Below are 19,741 nucleotides of genomic sequence, written 5' to 3'. Positions count from 1 at the left end.
CTATCTATATCCCTCAATCCCTCTTAATAACTGCTTTATTCTGAATAAAACCCGATACAGCTATGTATTTCAAATGAATGTTTGTATCAAGGAAATTGTTAGAAAGAAATAAGCAGGAATGACTCACTGTTCAAGCCCTTCCCCCCCCCTCCCCGTTTCATTTTTACAGAAGAAGCATATGGTAGCAGAATGTGCAGGTGACTAGTAGCAGGCTTTTAATGGCATGGTCTAATGGTTAAAGCAGTGGGCAAGTCATTATCATATGCCACGGCTTTTTGATACAAACCAGAGGTGCACAGTCCCAAGGAGTAAGATTTTACAGATGATGTGCAAGGTGTGATGTGTTTCGAGAAAAAAAGCTTCAAAGCTTTTTTGTTCTATTTCCTTTCAATGGCATCAAAGCACTAGGGTAGAAGTTTCAAGTTTAATAAGGATTTGATTGATCGCTTAATCAGAATTCCAAGCGATGTACATATCAATAAAGTTACAAAATTTAGGGAACAATACAACAAATGACAAAAACTAAGTCTTGTAAGACTAATTATAACTAACATTACAAACCCATTAAAACACAAGGAGAGGTGGGGAAAGGAAATACAAGTTGATTGATAGTAAGTAAGACATTCAAGGGAAAAACAAAAGGAAAGGAAAGATTAATATTCTTCGGAGAAGCTATAAAGTGAAGTTAAAACAAGGCCACTAGACTGGCTTATAATTATCGAATGAACCCTTAAAAAAAAGCTTTTTAATTTGCTCTTCAATTTATCCAAGTTGCGTTCTTCCCTTAAATAAATAGGGAGTGAGTTCCATGTTTGAGGAGCTGTGACAGAAAAAAATGAATTGCCGCCTTGTATTAATAATTTCAAGTGAAGGAATCATCAGTAAATGTTGTTCATTCGATCTCAATAATCTATTTGAGGTGTAGGGAATCAGTAGTTTATAAATAATCAGTAGGGAATCAGTAGTTTATAAATAAAGGCAGAAGTTTTATAAAGCAATGTTACTTACCGTAACAGTTGTTATCCAGGGACAGCAGGCAGCTATTCTCACTAATGGGTGACGTGATCCAACGGAGCCCCCATGCGGACGCCTCACAAGCATTTTTGCTTGAAGAAACTCGAAGTTTCGAATCGCCCACACCGCGCATGCGCGAGTGCCTTCCCGCCCAGACCAGGGCGCGTCTCCTCAGTTCAGATAGCTAGCAGAGAAGCCAACTAAGGGGAGGTGGGTGGGACGAGAGAATAGCTGCCTGCTGTCCCTGGATAACAACAGTTACGGTAAGTAACATTGCTAACATTGGAGGTCACTAATGGGTGACCTCCAAGTTAACCACAATGGGATGGTGGGAGAGTTGGCAACTTAGGAGAATAAATTTTGCAATACTGTTTGGCCAAACTGTCTATCCCTTCTGGAGAAAGTATCCAGACAATAATGAGAAGTGAAGGTGTGAACCGAGGACCAAGTGTCAGCCTTACAAATCTCCTCAATCGGTGTCGATCTGAGGAAGGCTACAGAAGCTGCCATTGCTCTGACCTTATGGACTGTGACTTTACTGTGACGGGGTAATCCAGCCTGGGCATAGCAGGAGATACAAGCCGCCATCCAGTTGCAGATGGTACGCTTAAGAGATGGGACGTCCCAACTTGTTCGGATCAAAGATGAAAAGCTGAGGAGCAGTTCTGTGTGGCTAGGTAGAAAGCCAAAGCACGTTTACAGTCCAGAGTATGAAGAGCTGATTCTCCAGGATGAGAGTGAGGCTTTGGAAAAAACACAGGAAGAACAATGGATTGATTCAGATGAAAATCCGAGAGCACTTTGGGGAGGAATTTTGGATGAGTGCGAAGAACCACCTTGTCATGGTGGAACACTGTGAAAGGTGGATCCGCAACCAATGCTTGGAGCTGACTAACTCGACGAGCAGAAGTGAGGCCAATGAGAAACACCACTTTCCAAGTGAGATACTTCAGATGAGCCTTGTTAAGAGGTTCAAATGGAGGTTTCATAAGCTGAGAAAGAACAACATTGATGTCCCAAACCACTGGAGGCGGTTTAGGGGAGGGTTGACATGGAAAAGTCCTTTCATGAATCTGGAAACCACCGGATGAGCAGAGAGAGGTTTCCCTTGAAGAGGCTGATGGAAAGCAGCAATTGCTCTAAGATGGACTCGTATCGATGTAGACTTGAGGCCAGAATGAGAAAGGTGCAAAAGATAATCCAAAACTGAAGACAAGGAGGAGTGTTGTGGCTCATGATGATGAGAAAAACACCAAGCACAAAATCTAGTCCACTTTTGCTGGTAGCATTGTCTAGTAGCAGGCTTCCTTGAAGCTTCCAGGACATCTCTCAAAGGCTGATAAAACTGGAGAAGAGGAACCAAGCTATCAAGTGTAGAGACTGCAGGTTGGGATGAAGTAGAGTTCTCTGATGCTGTGTAAGCAGCGATGGAAACACTAGTAGAAGGAAGGGATCCCTGCTGCTGAGTTGAAGTAGAAGGGAGTACCAAGGTTGTCTGGGCCTCCGTGGAGCAATCAGAATCATGGTGGAATGCTCTGACTTGAGTTTGACTAGAGTCTTCTGAATGAGAGGAAATGGAGGAAACGCATATAGAAAGAGATTCGTCCAGTCCAGAAGAAAAGCATCTGCCTCGAGGCGGTGAGGAGTGTAGATCCTGGAGCAGAACTGAGGCAGTTTGAAGTTGTGGGGGGCTGCAAAGAGGTCGATCTGAGGTGTTCCCCTATGAGAGAAGATATGATGGAGGGGTGTTGAGTGGAGGGTCCACTCATGAGGTAGCAGCAGACGACTCAAGTTGTCTGCCAAGGCATTGTCCGCCCCCTGAATGTAGACAGCTTTGAGGAAGGTGTTGTGGCAAATCGCCCAATCCCAAACTTTCAGAGCTTCCTGACAGTGGGAGGCCGATCCCGTAACCCCCTGCTTGTTGACATAATACATGGCGACTTGGTTGTCCGTGCGAATGAGGACCACCTTGTCTTGAAGCAGGTGCTGGAAAGCGTTGAGAGCATTGAAAACCGCCCTGAGTTCCAGGAGATTGATGTGGCACTGGTGGTCCGTGCTGGTCCAATAACCCCGAGTGCGGAGGCCGTCCAGATGAGCCCCCCAAGCATAAATGGACGAATCAGTCGTGAGGACTTTCTGATGGGGGGGGCGTTTGAAACAGCAAACCTCTGGATAGATTGGAGGATAGCATCCACCAGCGAATAGACTGTTGCAGAGCAGGAGTGACCAGGATGTGTCAGGACAGAGGGTCGGATATCTGCGTCCACTGAGATGCCAGGGTCCACTGGGGAATCCTGAGGTGAAGTCTGGCAAAAGGAGTCACATGAACTGTAGAGGCCATGTGGCCCAGAACCATCATGTGTCTCGCCGAGATGGACGGGCAAGAGGACACCAAGTGGCAAAGATGGAGGAGAGCTTCCAGACATTGGGGAGGGAGGAACGCTCTGAGTTGGGTAGTATCCAGAACAGCTCCGATGAAGGGAAGAGTCTGGGAAGGTTGTAGATGGGATTTCGGGAAGTTTATCTCGAACCTCAGATGTTGCAGTAACCAAATCGTCTTCTGGGTCAAAAGGACGACTCCCTGAGACGTGGAATCCTTGATGAGCCAGTCGTCCAGGTAGGGGAACACCTGGAAGCCGTGGTTCCTGAGCGCTGCGGCCACCACTACCAGGCACTTGTTGAAGACTCTGGATGACGAGGCCAGGCCGAAGGGAAGCACTCGGTATTGAAGATGAAGATGTTCCACCCTGAATCTGAGGTATTGACACGAGGCCAGATGAATGGGAATGTGAGTTTAGGCCTCCTTGAGATCCAGAGAGCATAACCACTCGTTCTGCTCGAGGAGGGGATACAGGGATGCCAGGGTCAACATGCGAAACTTTTTTTTGACCAGAAACTTGTTGAGGGCCCTGAGAACCAAACTGGGGCGCAGGTCGTCCATCTTCTTCGGAACAAGGAAGTATCGGGAGTAAAAACCCTTTTTCTGTTGGGCCAAAGGAACTGGCTCGACTGCCCCCAGCTGTAATAGGGCCTGAGCTTCCTGAAGAAGAAGGGTGGTCTGGGTCAAGTTGGAAGGATACTCTCTTGCAGGATGTTCCGGAGGAACTTGATGGAATTGAAGAGAGTATCCCTCCTTGACGATGGAGAGGACCCAGAGGTCAGAGGTAATCGTCGTCCATCGATGGTAAAAGTGATGGAGACGACCTCCAATCGGTGGTAAACTTGAAAACGGCAGAACGACAGAAGTTATGCCCTCTTTGAGACAGTCAAAAGGGCTGAGGAGCCTTAGGGACAACAGACGATTGTGGCTTCTGTTGTTGCTTTTGCGGGTGCTGCCTCTTAACAGGCTGACAGATGGGCGGAGCCTGTTTAGGTGGGTAACGCCGCTGGTAGGTCAACGGTGGGCTTGATGAATGAGGAGGAACAGGCTTGGGCTTCGGACGGAGGATGGATTGGAAAGACTTCTCGTGGTCCGAGAGCTTCTTGGTCGCCGCCTCAATAGACTCATCGAAGAGGTCGGTACCAGCGCATGGGACATTGGCAAGCCTTTGAAGATTGGGGTCCATGTCGATGGTTCTGAGCCACGCCAGTTGGCGCATGGCCACCGAACATGCCGTAGTCTGAGCCGAGAGCTCAAAGGCATTGTAGGAGGACTGCATCATCTGCAAGCGGAGCTGGGATAGTGAAGCCAGAACCTCCTGGTACTCAAACTGTACTCCAGGGTTCAGATAGGGCATGAACTTCTGGAGGACAGACAGGAAAAATTTGAAATATGTGATGAAGTGGAAGTTGTAATTCAGAACTCTGGAGGCCATCATGGAGTTCTGCTAATTTCTCCTGCCTAACCGGTCCATAGTCTTGCCCTCCCTGCTAGGTGGAACGGTGGCGTAGACCTGGGATGGGCGAGACCGCTTCAGAGAGGACTCCACCAAGAGGGATTGGTGGGAGAGTTGGGAACCGTCAAACCCTTTGTGGTGTACTGTGCGGTACCTGGCATCCAATTTGCCCAGCACAGCGGGGATGGAATAAGGTGTTTCAAGGCACCGCACAAAGGTCTGATCCTGTAGCTTGTGTAGAGGAAGCTTGAGGGATTCAGCAGGTGGTTGAGGGAGATGCATCGTCTCCAGATACTCTTTTCAAAATCTGGAACCTGTGTCCAGTTGGATGTCCATATCAGCAGCCATCTGCCAAAGGAACGAGGAAAACGATAGCTGGTCAGCCAAAGAAGGGCCTAGAGAAGGGCTCGAGGACGTCGAGGCCTCAGAATCCAATGAGGACGGAGATCGTGATGGTGAGATAGATCTCAATGAGTCCTCGAGCTCCGGTAACGGGGGCGGAGAAGTAGCCGGTGTAGAATACTGCAGAAACAGCTGTTTTCGATGAGGCGAGGCAAGTCTGGACGAGTGCCTCGATGAATGCCTCGATAGATGATGCGAGTCGTGTCTGGACGTCCGCCTCGAAGGATGAGGCGAGTGTGTCTTCGCTGAGGCCCCCAGATAGTGGATGGGGCTGGAGGCCGTTGATCAAAGCAGGGGTGGATGGCTGGAATCACCCCGAGGCACCCGCAGAGGCTCGAGCCCCTGCATCTGGTGGATCGGCTCCAACGGAGGCACTCGCAAAGATCTACTCCTTGTATCGAGTGGATAGGTTCCAACGGAGGCATGGGCAAAGACTCTGCTCCTTGCGATGCATGCACACCTGCCAGACCAGACACTCGCAGAGACTCTGCTCCCTGTAGAGAGTGTGTGTATCGCTGAGGCACTGGAGGCGGCTCGACCTCGCGGGAGGCCTCCGCATGCCCAGGCTGGATTTGGGAGAGAAGCTTAGGCCCTATTGTGGTGAAGAGCTCAATGAATTGCTTCTCTAACAAGGTCTGGAATGAAGCCGGCAAGGATGGATTTGCATCAGCAATGGGACCACCTGCTCGGGCCTCGCGTTCTTTAGGGGTAGTGTGTGAGTGCTTCGGCTTAGAAGCCTTGGACACTTTTAGCACTACCGGTGGGATAGGCTGCTGTGCTACCTGACCTGAAGAGACCGAGGAAGGCATCGCAGCGGGCGCTGGAGTCGGAGCCGGCACGAACAATGCAGGCTTGATGAGACTCGGCGCCGCAGAGGTGGAAGGCTGGGGAGCAGCGGAAGAAGTCGAAGGTGAGGGGCCCTTCGATGAAGGCTACTCCGTCGAGGACTCCATGAACAGCGATTCCCACAAAACGCAACGGCGCTTGAAAGCACGTGCGGTGAGTGTGGAGCAAGGCCGGCATGATTTCGGAAGGTGCTGAGATCCGAGACACCGAATACAGCGTCAATGAGGGTCCGTTAGCAAAATCGCACGCTGGCACTTGGCACACTTTTTAAAACCGGTGATAGGCTGGGACATAGGCCGGAAAAGCTCCGCCTCAAGATCAAAGCTGCAGGGCTGCGGCCACGTGGCTTGCCCGGTCGGACGGATGGAAGAAAATTTTTTTTTTTTTTTTTTTTTTGAAAACAAGAAAGAACAATGAAAATCAGCGATTAAGAGAAAAATAACCCAAAACCGTGGACTTTAGAAGGCACAAGTGAAAAGTCTTCACGCAGAGAGTCGAAGACGGACTTCTCGGCTCCGCGGAAAAGTAAGAACTGAGAAGACACGCCCTGGTCTGGGCAGGAAGGCACTCGCGCATGCGCGGTGCGGGTGACTTGAAACTTCGAGTTTCTTCAAGCAAAAATGCTTGTGAGGCGTCCACATCGGGGCTCCGTTGGATCACGTCACCTATTAGTGAGAATACCTGCCTGCTTGTCCTGGGATAAAGTTGTGATTTGAGTGTAAGCAAACTTAATTTATGTTATCCGGTGAGCTACCTGAAGCCAATGCGCTTTCTTAAGGAGAGGTGTCACGTGATCAAACTTCCTGGCTTTCGACATAAGTTTAATAGAAGCATTTTGAATAATCTGTAAACGTTTGATTTCATTTTGAGCTATTGCCTTAAATAGGGCATTGCAATAATCAATTTTAGAAATCGCCAAGGAATGAATTAGAATGTTAAGTTACTTTAGACACAGAAATTGTTAAACTGAACAAATTTGACGAAGTCTGAAAAAGGTTGATTTAAGAATGCTACTGATGTGGTCGTGGTAGGTTAATTTATAATCAAAAATAACCCCTAGAATCTTAATGCTGCTTATTGACTGTAAGGTGTTACCCATGGATTTTGATGGGAAAAGTGAGTTTAGAACTGTCTTTCCAAGGAAATAGCATCACATTTGATTTGTTAACATTAAGCGCTAATCTATTAGTGTCAAGCCATTCGTGTATCTGTTCAAGTTTCTTATTGATTGCTATTGTTTCAAGGGGCTTTTTGGTACCTAGTGGATGTAAAAGCTGAATGTCATCTGCGTAAGCAAATACATTAAAATCAATGGATTGGCAGAGAATCATAAATGGTGCAAGAAAAATATTAAACAAAAGTGGTAAAAGAATGGACCCTTGGGGAATACCATTTGTTGTTGAAAAACTTTTGGAAATTGAGTTGTTAAAAGACACAATAAAAGAGCGGTCTGCAAAGTATGATATAAACCAAGAAAGAACCTGATCTGTGATGCCAATGGATTGAAGTCTGTCTATCAAAAGATTGTAATCAATCGTATCAAAAGCAGATGAAAGATCAATAGAAATCAGAAGAATAGATTGATGGTGATCCAAAAAGTAATGTATGGAGTTAGACATGCCAATCAGCGAGTGTTCTGTAGAGTAATGCTGTCTAAAATCTGTTCGATTCGGATGTAAAATATTGGTTTTTTCTATGAATTCCGATATTTGATTGAATACCACCTTCTCGGTCAGTTTTGCTAGGAAGGGAATATTTGCGATTGGTCTGTAGTTCGATTTATCCTCAGGACTAATTTTTTGATCTTTGATAATAGGGCGGATAATTTGGCATGATGCTAAATATACATTCTCATACATTTGATCAGTTAGTTCTCTTTTCTTTGGAAAAAGGAGGGTATGAAATATTTAGGAAAAAACAATGAAAATAAACAAAAAATCTTTATTGTTAAAGGTTACAGAAATGTGTGAGCAATGGAATCCATTAAATTTATCTTGGTGGGGGAGTTCAAACAGTGAAAATGATGATTTTGTCTGTGGTATGTTACCAAATGGGAATGTTATCAATTTATTTTCAAGGTTCTTTTTACAAAAAACTGAATAGTAGTCTTATCAAATTTATTTGGATGGGCAAAACTGCTAGAATAGCTTTAATATCTCTACAAAAAACAATTGTGGAGGGAGGGGTAAATTTTCCAAATTTCTATAGGTATCATCAGGCTTATATTCTATGTACTGGATCCTGCCTGACCTCAAGGAACATTATCCAGAGTGGCTAATTTTGGAATGGAAAATTATGTCCCCAATGCATCTTGTCTCATGTATTAGACATTAAATTCCTAGTTATGCTAAGGATAATATCGTTTTGGATACTTGGAAGACCCTGAGATGTATAAATAAATTAACTGAAATTCCTATAGAACAGTCTTTATGTCAATCCCTATGGCTGAACTCCAAGATGCAAATAGGCGGATCTAAAATTTCCTGGAAGGATTGGATACAAGGAGGCATAAGAACATTAGAGGATGTTGCTTGATTTTGCACGGTTGCAACCATCTTTTTGGTATTTAAAAATTTCAATTTTATAAATGGTTGCAACTGAAGCAGGCTATTCAGAAAGGGTTCCCCGAGTGGCGTAATTTAAAAAACTTTTATAGCCTGCAATTCCTTTGCTTTCAGACAGACATGCTAGGACATCAAACCGCTAAGTGGTATAAATTAGTATCTGAACTTATGAATTTAAAAAACACAAAAATGCTCTTAGAGATATTTGGAGCATCAAGATTAAGCAGTAAGCAGAGAGGGAAAAACTGGTAGAAGCAGAGGCTCCCTGGTGCTGAGATGAAGTAGAAGGGAATACCACGGTTGTCTGGGCCACTGAGTATCTATCAGAATCATGGTGGCATGTTCTGTGTTGAGTTTGACAAGAGTCTTGAGAATCAGAGTGAATAGAGGGAAGGCATAGAGAAACTGACCCGTCCAGTCCAGGAGGAAAGCATCTGCCTCGAGATGCTGGGGAGAGTAAATCCAGGAGCAAAACTGAGGCAGCTTGTTGTTGAGGGGAGACGCAAAGAGGTCTATCTGACGGGTCCCCCATTGAGCAAACACCTGACGTAGAGGCGAGGAATTGAGTGTCCATTCATGAGGTTGCAGAAGAATACTCAATTTGTCCGCCAGACAGCTGTGCTGACATTGAATGTAGACAGCTCTGAGAAAGATGTTTTGATGGATTGCTCAATCCTACAGCTTCAGAGCTTCTTGACAAAGGGAGTGAGATCCCGTACCTCCCTGTTTGTTGACATAGTACATGGCGACTTGGTTGTCCGTCCGGACAAGGACTACGTTGTCGTGAAGAAGGTGTTGAAAAGCTTTGAGAGCTTTGAAAATCACTCTGAGTTCCAACAGATTCATTGACAAAGACTGTCTGCGGGAGACCAATGGCCTTGGGTACGGATACCGTCTAGATGGGCTCCCCATGCGTAGGTTGATGAGTCTGTTGTGAGAACCTTCTGATGAGGGAGATTGTGGAACAGCAAACCTCTGGAAAATTGGAAGAGAACCAGTGGAAAGACTGCTTCAACAAAGGAGTTACTGTAATTTGTTGAGAAAGCGGGTCGGTAACTTGTTACCACTGAGATGCCAGGGTCCACTGAGGTATGCGAAGGTGAAGTCTGGCAAAATGAGTCACATGAACTGTAGAAGCCACGTAACCGAGCAGAACCATCATTTGTCTTGCTATAACTTGATGAGACACTCGATGGCAAAGGCGAATGAGGGTATCCCGACGTGTTGGAGGTAGAAACGCTCTGAGCTGGACAGTGTCTAGAGTGACCCCAATGAATTGGAGAGACTGAGATGGGGTCAGTTGGATTTTGGAAAGTTGACTTTGAACCCCAATCTTTGGAGGAACATAATAGTCTGTTGGGTCACTGCAATAACCCCTTGTTGAGAGGGGACCTTGATAAGCCAGTCATCCAGGTATGGAAAAACTTGAAGACCCTGGGCACAGAGGGCTACAGCCACCACCACCAGACATTTAAGACTCTGGGGGATGAGGCGAGTCTGAAAGGAAGAACTCTGTATTGTAGATGAAGATTACCAATCCTGAATCGAAGATATTTGCGAGAGGCTGGATGTATCGGGATACGAGTGTAAGCCTCTTTGAGATCCAGAGAACATAGCCAATCTCCCTGATCCATCAGTGAATATAAGGTTGGTAAAGATAGCATCCGAAACTTCTCTGACTAGAAATTTGTTAAGAGCTCTGAGGTCCAGAATGGGTCGCAAATCCCCCGTCTTCTTTGGGACTAGAAAATAACAAGAATAAAAGCCCATGTCTCGTTGGTTTAGAGCAGGGGTGTCCAACCTATGGCCCCGTAAAGTATTTTGTGCGGCCCCTGTCAAGGGCGATGCAGTGTTTTCCTCTGCTGCTCCCGGGTGTTTATCATCTTGCCGGCTCTCTTCTCTGTCTTGCTGCAGCATTTGAACGTTTGTGCGGCCCCAGAAACATTTTTTTCAGCCAGTGCGACCCAGGGAAGCCAAAAAGTTGGACACCCCTGATTTAGAGGAACCTCCTCGACACTCGAAAGCGAAGAAGAGCCTGAGCTTCCTGAAGAAGAAGAGGAAGTTGCGACGAATTAGAAGGGCACTCTCTTGGGAGGGCGATCTGGAGGCCCCTGAAGAAACTGAAGTGAGTATCCCTCCCAAAGGATGGTGAGAACCCAGAGATCTGAGGTGATCATCTCCCACTGGTGATAAAAGTGGTGAAGATGACCTCCTATGGGCAGAAGAGAATTTTGGTGCAGGGAGGTTGGCATGCTCAGACTGGGAATGTCAAAAAGTCTGAGCTGGTTTAGTCGCAGCAGGAGTCTGGGACTTCTGTTGTCATTGTTGTTGTGGAGGCCTTCTAGGCGGAGGCCTGGAGAAAGCTGGCTTCGTTTCTTGAGGATAACGACGTGGTGATTGCTTGTATGGCCGAGCAGGAGGAGTCTTAGGCTTCGGACGAATCAAGGAAGCAAAAGAGCGCTCATGTTCAGAGATGCCCTTTGTACCAGCTTCAATAGAATCATCAAAGAGTTCACTTCCCTGGCAAGGCAAGTTCGCTTGACGGTCCTGTAGATTGGGATCCATATCAACAATGCGGAGCCAAGTGAGACGGCGCATGGTTACTGCAAAGGCCGAAACTCTAGAAGAGAGTTCAACAATATCGTATGTGGCTTGCAGCATGAAGAGGCAAAGTTGAGACAGAGTTCTGATGATCTGTTTGAATTTTGGAAGACTTTGTTCCTCAAGAGCCAGGTAGAATTTAGGCAGTAATTTGAGGTTATGGTTAAAATAAGCCGTGAAAATGTAGTTATAATTGAGAATTCTGTTAGCCATAATAGAATTCTGGTATAATCTGCGGCCAAACTTGTCCATGGTACGGCCCTCCCTGCCTGGAGGGACCGCAGAGTATAGCTTAGATGGATGAGCTTTCTTTAAAGACGATTCCACCACCAAAGACTGCTGGGATAATTGAGATTTCTCGAAGCCTTTGCAAGGTACTGTACGATACTGGGATTCCAGCTTAGATGGAATAGCTGTGATGGAATAAGGAGTTTCCATATTCCTTAAGAAAGTTTGCTTCAATACTGGAGTCATAGGAAGCCTCAAGGTCTCTTTGGGTGGATGAGGCAACTCCATGTCTGCCAAATATTCAGGTGTATACTTGGAATCAGAATGGAGATCCAGTTGAAGAGCTTTTCCCATGTCAAAGACGAACCTGGCAAAAGAGGCAGACTTTGAGGTCGAGGCATCTTCAGGAGGAGTGCAAGACCAAGGAACTACTGAGTAGGAGGGAGAAGCCTCTCTGGAATACTGAGACAGAGGCTCAGAGTCCAGGCGCATAGTGATTGAGGAAGCTGTACTACCTGCGTGAGGAGTCGGTAAATGTTTGCCCTTCAAAACCCTCGATGGTGAAGTTCTCGGGGTTCGAGGAACAAATTGGGTCGAGGCAGGAGAAGGTTCCCTCAGTGGCGGTCTCGATGGAGGAGTCCTCGACCTCGATGGACTTAGAGGAGACGCAGCCGGTGTAATAGCTTTACGAGACTTATGTTTAGATTTGGAAGAAGTCTCTAGTAGCCTTGGATAAACGAGGCATAGAAGTCTCTGTATCCAGAGAAGACGAAGGTTTCTGTTGTAGAGATGTCTCCTGAGGAAGCTTGGAAGCGAGATGCCTCGAGCGATGCTTCGGTTGAGGTGGAGGAGACTGTGTCCGAGGAGTAGGTAAAGAATCTCTGGATGAGAACCGGCAAGACTTCCGAGGCTTGCCTCTAGGTGCTTCCACCGGGGTCTCAGACTGCCACTCAGGCTGGCTCACAGGAAGCAGGGTCGAGGACGGGAGGAGTTGAGCCATGACCGAGGAAATCTGCGTGGTCAGAATAGCTTTTAACATGTCCTCGAACATGGGCACCGAGACAAAAGGATCAGGTCTCGAAGGTGCAACAGTGAGCTCCAAGGAGGGCGACCTCGAGGTTGAGTATTCTCGATGCTTGGAGGCACGCTTAGCTGGAGGTCTAGTCGAGGCAGGTAGGCCGGTAGATATGGCCTGGGATACCTGTGACTGGAGGCTTCTTAGGAGTAGTACCTGAAAGACAGGAGACTTACCCGTCGAGGTTTTCAGAGGAGCTGCCGACAAGGCCTTCAAGGCCTAAGGAGTCGAAGTCGAGGCCTTGGTGGAGGCAGAAGCTGGAGTCGAGGTCAAGGAAGAGATCGAGGCTGTCCCCAAAGCCAAGGTCGAGACCTTGTCAGTCGGCTGGTCCATCGTGCCAAAAAGTTGAAGGAGCTTGGCACAGCGCCGACAAAGGGCCCGAGGTTGGAGTGTAGCACAGCGCGAACAAGCATCGGGACAATGTTCGGGACCTAGACAAACAATACACCGACTATGAGGATCGGTGATTGAAAGGGTCTTGTTGCACTGGCTACACTTTTTGAACCCGGTTAGAGGCCGGGACATAGAAAAAACGAAGCCCGACGTACCGAACAAGGTAAGGGGCCAGGCCTAGGCCATAAAGCCGCTGCCGGAAGAAAAAGAAAAAATAAGTTTTGATTTTTTTTTTTGTAAATATTGGATAAGAAAGAAAATAACAATAAAACACGAGCACAGCAACTAATAAAATAATAAAAGCCATGGTGAGAGGAGGCAACGAAGGCTGCAGAGCTGAAAGAAGAGGACTTCTCGGCTCCGTGGAAAATGTTGAACTGAGGTGCCTCACAGGAGACGCGAGCCTTAACTCGGGCGGGAAGGCACTCGCGCATGCGCAGTGCAGCACTCGGAAGCTCTTACAAAGATCTTCAAGCAAGTCTGCTTTCGAGGCTGTCCGCTGCGGGGCTCTGTCGATGACGTCACCCTCTGTTGAGAATATGCTGCCTGCTTGTCCTGGGATAATACAAGCCCCTTTAGTCACTCACTGTCTGGAGTACAATCGCATTCACAGATCTACGCTGCTGTGTGATCGATCACATTAGAGAAGGCTGCCCGAACAGATCTCAACGCCTCTTGCAGGCTGAACAGTTTTGGATTCACATTCTGGAGTGAAGAACCAGAGGGGTTGAATCAAAAATTAGAATGGAATCTTTTTGTCCGAGTGTCTGTATTTTTCCCTTTTCTTGTGTGTACACAAGGAGCACTTTACTCATCTATTTTTGTAGAAACGTATGTTTCACACATATTTGAGATAATTTTGGAAAGCTTTTTAGCGTTTTGCCCTCTGTTTTTGAAGCGAAGTTTGCTTGTCTGTGGTCCGGATTTGAAGCTACAGCGTCTTAACAATGACATGTTGCCGCTTCCCGGTACGACATACCTGTACCGGGAGCAATCAAATTCAGGGCTAGTCTGTGAGGAGCCATCCTGAGATGCAGGAGGCGCATTTTGTGTCCCACTTTAAAGGTATGTCTGAGCTTTATTTTAGCTTGAGAACAGTGACTGGAGTATAAGAAGTTTTCTCACACTATTTTACATTTGTTTATATTCCAGTCTGATCAGTTGTGTTACACCCTGAGGCAGCAGATTTGTGAAACGCTGGCCATCGTCAGTGTATCCATCAGCTGAAGATAAGTTGATTTATTTTATCTATCTTTTCAAGTTTTCACTTACAGCACAGAACTTTTTCAACTGATAGGAAAGTTTTTATGCCGAGGAGGTAACCGCTCAACCACCTTAAATAGCCACCATTGTGGAGGTGGGATGGCCCTGTTCCGAGGCTTTTCCTTCTGTGCAATCTGTTGCAGAGTCTGTGTTGTTCAGCACTTTTTACACTTGACACCCAGCATCACTTATGTAAAAAGAGAGTTACAGTATATTATTGATTGTTCACTATATCTGTGTCACTTGAACAGATACAAATGGTATATACATCTTACAAAGTCTGCCAGCAGTATGTAAAACTTATGAACATAACTGTGTATCTCTTTCTTATAGGAAAGCTAAAAATATCCTGTAAGGAATTTACAGGGATCAGTACAACTACTACTAAGTAATCAGAATAATTGAAATCCAGGTAATAGTGGCATTTTATTTAATCTCATTGTTTCATTATTTCTCTTTTCTCAACCACACTAATGTACTTACTATTTTGTGACTGTCCATAGGAAGAATTGTAACTGCTCTGCCCATATGATGTATCTGCTGACTGTCCGTAACTGCTGTAGCTCTGCTGCCCATAGGGCTGATTGGCTTGCTGGGAGTAACCTTGCCCAGACTGAGCAGAATAGGCCCCGTAACTAAAAAAAAAAAAAAAAAAAAAGAAAGAAAACGTGAAGCAAGATCAGAAAGAGCTAGTAGACAGGTAATATCCCAGTGCTCACAAGCTGTTAAGGAATCCACTCCAGCTTTTGCCTCCTTCACTTGAGGGCTCTGCTGCCCCCTTCAATTTGTACCAAAGCAGGGGACAGCCCCATAACAAATCACATGTGAAGAAGGGGTACGGGGAAACTTCCCAAAGTACAACTGTTTTGCTCTGAAATCATAAACATGTTAAACATTGCCATGGAACAATCAAAACAGCGAAACAAAATATGCCAAACACAAAACAGAAGAACATAAGAATTGCCGCTGTTGGGTCAGACCAGTGGTCCATTGTGCCCACGCTCACGCGGCGGCCCTTGGTCAAAGACCAGTGCACTAACTGAGACTAGCCCTACCTGCGTACGTTCTGGTTCAGCGGGAACTTGTCTAACTGTCTTGAATCCCTGGAGAGTGTTTTCTGCTACAACAGACTCCGGAAGAGCGTTCCAGTTTTCTACCACTCTCCGAGTGAACAAGAACTTCCTTACATTCGGACGGAATCTATCCCCTTTCAATGTTAGAGTGCCCTCTCGCTCTCCCTACCTTGGAGAGGGTGAACAACCTGTCCTTATCTACTAAGTCTATTCCCTTCAGTACCTTGAATGTTTCAATCATGTCCCCTCTCAATCTCCTGTTTGAGGGAGAAAAAGCACAGTTACTTACTGTAACAGGTGTTATCCAGGAATAGCAGGTAGCTATTCTCACGTATGGCTGACGTCATCGACGGAGCCCCTATGCAGACGCCTCACAAGCAGACTTGCTAGAAGAAACTCGAAGTTTCGAGTCGCCCACACCGCACAAGCTCTAGTGCCTTCCCGCCCAGCGCAGGGCGCTTCTCCTCAGTTCAGATAGCTAGCAGAGAAGCCAACCAGGGGAGGTGGGTGGGTTGTGAGAATAGCTGCCTGCTGTCCCTGGATAATACCTGTTATGGTAAGTAACTGTGCTTTATCCCAGGGTAAGCAGGCAGGTATTCTCACATATGGGTGACCTCCAAACTAACTAGAATGGGATGGTGGGAGTGTTGGCAATTTAGGAGAATAAATTTTGTAATACTATTTGGCCAAACTGTCCATCCCATCTGGAGAAAGTATCCAGACAATAGTGAGAAGTGAAGGTATGAACCGAGGACCAAGTAGCAGCTCTACAAATTTCCTCAATAGGTGTAGATCTGAGGAAAGCTACCGAAGCTGCCATAGCTCTGACTTTATGGGCTGTGACTTTATCGTGAAGGGGTAATCCAACCTGGGCATAGCAGAATGAGATACAAGCCGCCATCCAGTTGGAGATGGTACGCTTAGAAATAGGATGGCCCAATTTATTGGGATCGAAGGAGAGAAAAAGTTGAGGAGCAGTTCTGTGTGGTTTGGTGCGTTCCAAACAGAAGGCCAAAGCACGTTTACAGTCCAGAGTATGAAGAGCAACTTCTCCAGGATGAGAATGAGGCTTTGGAAAAAAACACTGGAAGAACAATGGATTAGTTGAGATGAAATTCCGAGACCACTTTAGGAAGGAATTTAGGATGAGTACGGAGAACCACCTTGTCATGATGGAATACTGTGAATGGTGGGTCAGCAACTAAAGCTTGCATCTCACTGACTCATCGAGCAGATGTGAGGGCTATGAGAAACACCACTTTCCAAGTGAGATACTTCAGATAAGCCTTATCAATTGGTTCAAATAGAGGCTGCATCAATTGAGCAAGGACAACATTGAGGTCCCAAACCACAGGAGGTGGTTTGAGAGGAGGTTTGACATTGAAAAGTCCTTTCATGAATCTGGAAACCACCGGGTGAGCAGAGAGGGGTTTTCCATCAATAGGCTGATGGAAAGCTGCAAATGCACCGAGATGGACTCATATAGATGTAGACTTGAGGCCAGAATTCGGTAAGTGCAAAGGGTAGTTCAAAACGGAAGATAAGGAGGAATGTTGAGGCTCCTTATGATGAGAAAAACACCACATAGAAAATCTAGTCCATTTTTGGTGATAGCATTGTCTAGTGGTAGGCTTCCTAGAAGCTTCTAAAAAGCAGTTACTTACCGTAACAGTTGTTATCCAGAGACAGCAGGCAGATATTTTCACACATGGGTGACATCACCGACGGAGTCCCGCAGCGGACGGCCTCGAAAGCAAACTTGCTTGAAGATCTCGAGCTTTCGAGTGCTGCACCGCACATGCGCGCGTGCCTTCCTGCCCGAACTAGGGGGCACGTCTCCTGTGAGGAACCTCAGTTCAGATACCAAGCCAAGAAGCCAACCAGGGGAGGTGGGAGGGTTGTGAGAATATCTGCCTGCTGTCCCTTGATAACAACTGTTACGGTAAGTAACTGTGCTTTATCCCAGGACAAGCAGGCAGCATATTCTCACACATGGGTGACCTCCAAGCTAATAAACAGGGATGGAGGGAAAGTTGGCAATTTAAGAAAAAAGATTTTACAAAACAGATTGGCCAAAAAGGCCATCCCTCCTGGATAAAGCATCCAGACAGTAATGAGAGGTGAAAGTATGAACCGAGGACCAAGTGGCAGCCTTGCAGATTTCCTCAATAGGAGTTGATCTGAGGAAAGCTACAGACGCCGCCATAGCTCGAACTTTGTGGCCCGTTACTCAACCCTGCAATGGAAGACCAGCCTGAGCATAGCAAAAAGAGATGCAAGCAGCCATCCAGTTGGAGATGATACGCTTTGAGATAGAACATCCCAACCTATTCGGATCAAAAGAGATGAAGAGTTGAGGAGAAGTTCTGTGCGCTTGAATGCATTGGAGGTAAAAAGCCAAGGCACGTTTGCAATCCAAAGTATGAAGTGCCACTTCTCCCTGATGAGAATGCGGCTTTGGAAAAATACTGGCAGAATAATAGATTGGTTGATATGAAATTCTGAAACCACCTTAGGCAAGAATTTAGGATGTGTACGAAGGACCACCTTATCATGGTGAAAAACTGTGAAAGGGGGACCCGCAACCAATGCTTGTAACTCACTGACTCGTCAAGCCGAAGTGAGGGCAATCAAAAATACAGCTTTACAAGTGAGGTACTTGAGATGAGCTGTGTCAATAGGTTCAAATGGAGGTTTCATCAGTTGAGCTAGAACCAAATTAAGATCCCAAACCACAGGAGGCGGTTTAAGAGGTGGATGAAGATTAAAAAGCCCTTTCATAAAGCGAGAAACCATGGGATGCACCAAGAGCAGTTTCCCATCCAGAGGCTGATGAAAAGCAGCAATAGCACTAAGATGGACTCGAATAGAAGTAGATTGGAGGCCCGATTGGGACAAGTGAAGTAAATAGTCCAGAACTGAAGCTAAGGAGGAAGACATCGGATGAAGCTGACGACTGGAACACCAAGCAGAAAATCTAGTCCATTTATGGCCGTAACATTGACGAGTTGATGGCTTTCTGGACGCTAGGAAATCATCTTGAACAGACTGGGAAAATTAAGAAGAGTCTGTTATGTAGAAAGGTACCAAGCTGTCAAGTGGAGAGACTGCAGATTGGGATGAAGTAAAGACCCCTGACTCTGCGTGAGTAGTGAAGGAAAAGCTGGTAGAAGTAGAGGCTCCTTGATGCTGAGTTGCAGAAGAAGGGAGTACCAGGGTTGTCTGGGCCACCAAGGAGCTATCAGGTGGCATGTTCCGATTTCAGCTTGACAAGAGTCTTGAGAATCAGAGGAAATAGAGGGAAGGCATAAAGAAACTGATTCCTCCAGTCCAGAAGAAAAGCATCCGCCTCAAGACGGTGAGGCAAGAAGATTCGGGAACAGAACAGAGGGAGTTTGAAGTTGCTGGGTGACGCAAATAGGTCTATCTGAGGGGTCCCCCATTGAAGAAACACTTGACGAAGTGTGGGGGAATTGAGTGTCCATTCGTGAGGTTGCAACAGACATAGTAACATGTTTCTTCAATGGGGGACCCCTCAGATAGACCTATTTGCATCGCCCAGCAACGACTCAATTTGTCTGCCAGACAGTTCTGTTGACCTTGAATGTAGACAGCTCTGAGAAAGATGTTGTAAGAAATCGCCCATTGCCACAACCTGAGAGCTTCCTGACACAAGGGAATGAGATCCCGTTCCCCCCTGTTTGTTGACATAATACATGGCTACTTGATTGTCTGTCCGAACCAGAACCACCTGGTCGTGAAGAAGATGAAGAAAAGCTTTGAGAGCAAGGAAAATCACTCCGAGTTCCAACAGATTGATATGACACTGACAATCTGTGGACGCCCACAACCCTTGCGTATGGAGACCATCTACGTGGGCTCCCCAAGCATAGGTGGACGAGTCGGTTGTGAGCACTTTCCGATGAGGAAGATCATGAAACCGCAAACCTCTGGAAAGATTGGAAGAGAACATCCACCAGCGGAGAGAACTCTTCAACAAAGGAGTCACCGCTATTCGACGAGAAGGTGAGTCCAGAGCTTGTTGCCACTGAGACGCCAGGGTCCACTGAGGAATGCGAAGGTGAAGTCTGGCAAGAGGGGTCACATGAACCGTAGAGGCCATGTGGCCGAGCAGAACCATCATTTGACGGGCAGAGATGGTCTGAAGACAAGACACCTGCTGGCAAAGGCGAAAGAGGGTCTCCTGACGGTTGAGTGGAAGGAACGCTCTCATGCTGACAGAATCCAGAGTCGCGCCAATAAATTGAAGAGACTGGGCCGGAACCAACTGAGATTTGGGAAAATTGACATGGAACCCCAGACTTTGAAGAAATGTAATAGTCTGATGGGTCGCTGCAATAACCTCTGGAAGAGAAGGGGCTTTGATAAGCCAATCGTCGAGGTAAGGAAAAACCTGAAGACCTCGAGAGCACAGAGCCACAGCCA

At 46.5% G+C, this 19,741-nt stretch overlaps 1 protein-coding gene across 1 annotated transcript in view; it reads right to left on the bottom strand.

The window, feature by feature from the left end:
• Positions 1-19,741, bottom strand: part of FUS (FUS RNA binding protein) — a 225,658-nt gene that overhangs the window by 179,219 nt on the left and 26,698 nt on the right. The window contains exon 3 of the mRNA XM_033944416.1: positions 14,706-14,857. Within this exon, the coding sequence (XP_033800307.1) occupies positions 14,706-14,857 (152 nt within the window). The remainder of the gene's footprint in view (positions 1-14,705; positions 14,858-19,741) is intronic.

This window comes from Geotrypetes seraphini, chromosome 5, assembly GCF_902459505.1.
Source record: "Geotrypetes seraphini chromosome 5, aGeoSer1.1, whole genome shotgun sequence".
Lineage (NCBI taxonomy): Eukaryota > Metazoa > Chordata > Amphibia > Gymnophiona > Dermophiidae > Geotrypetes > Geotrypetes seraphini.
This window is presented reverse-complemented; position numbering and strand designations above follow the sequence as displayed.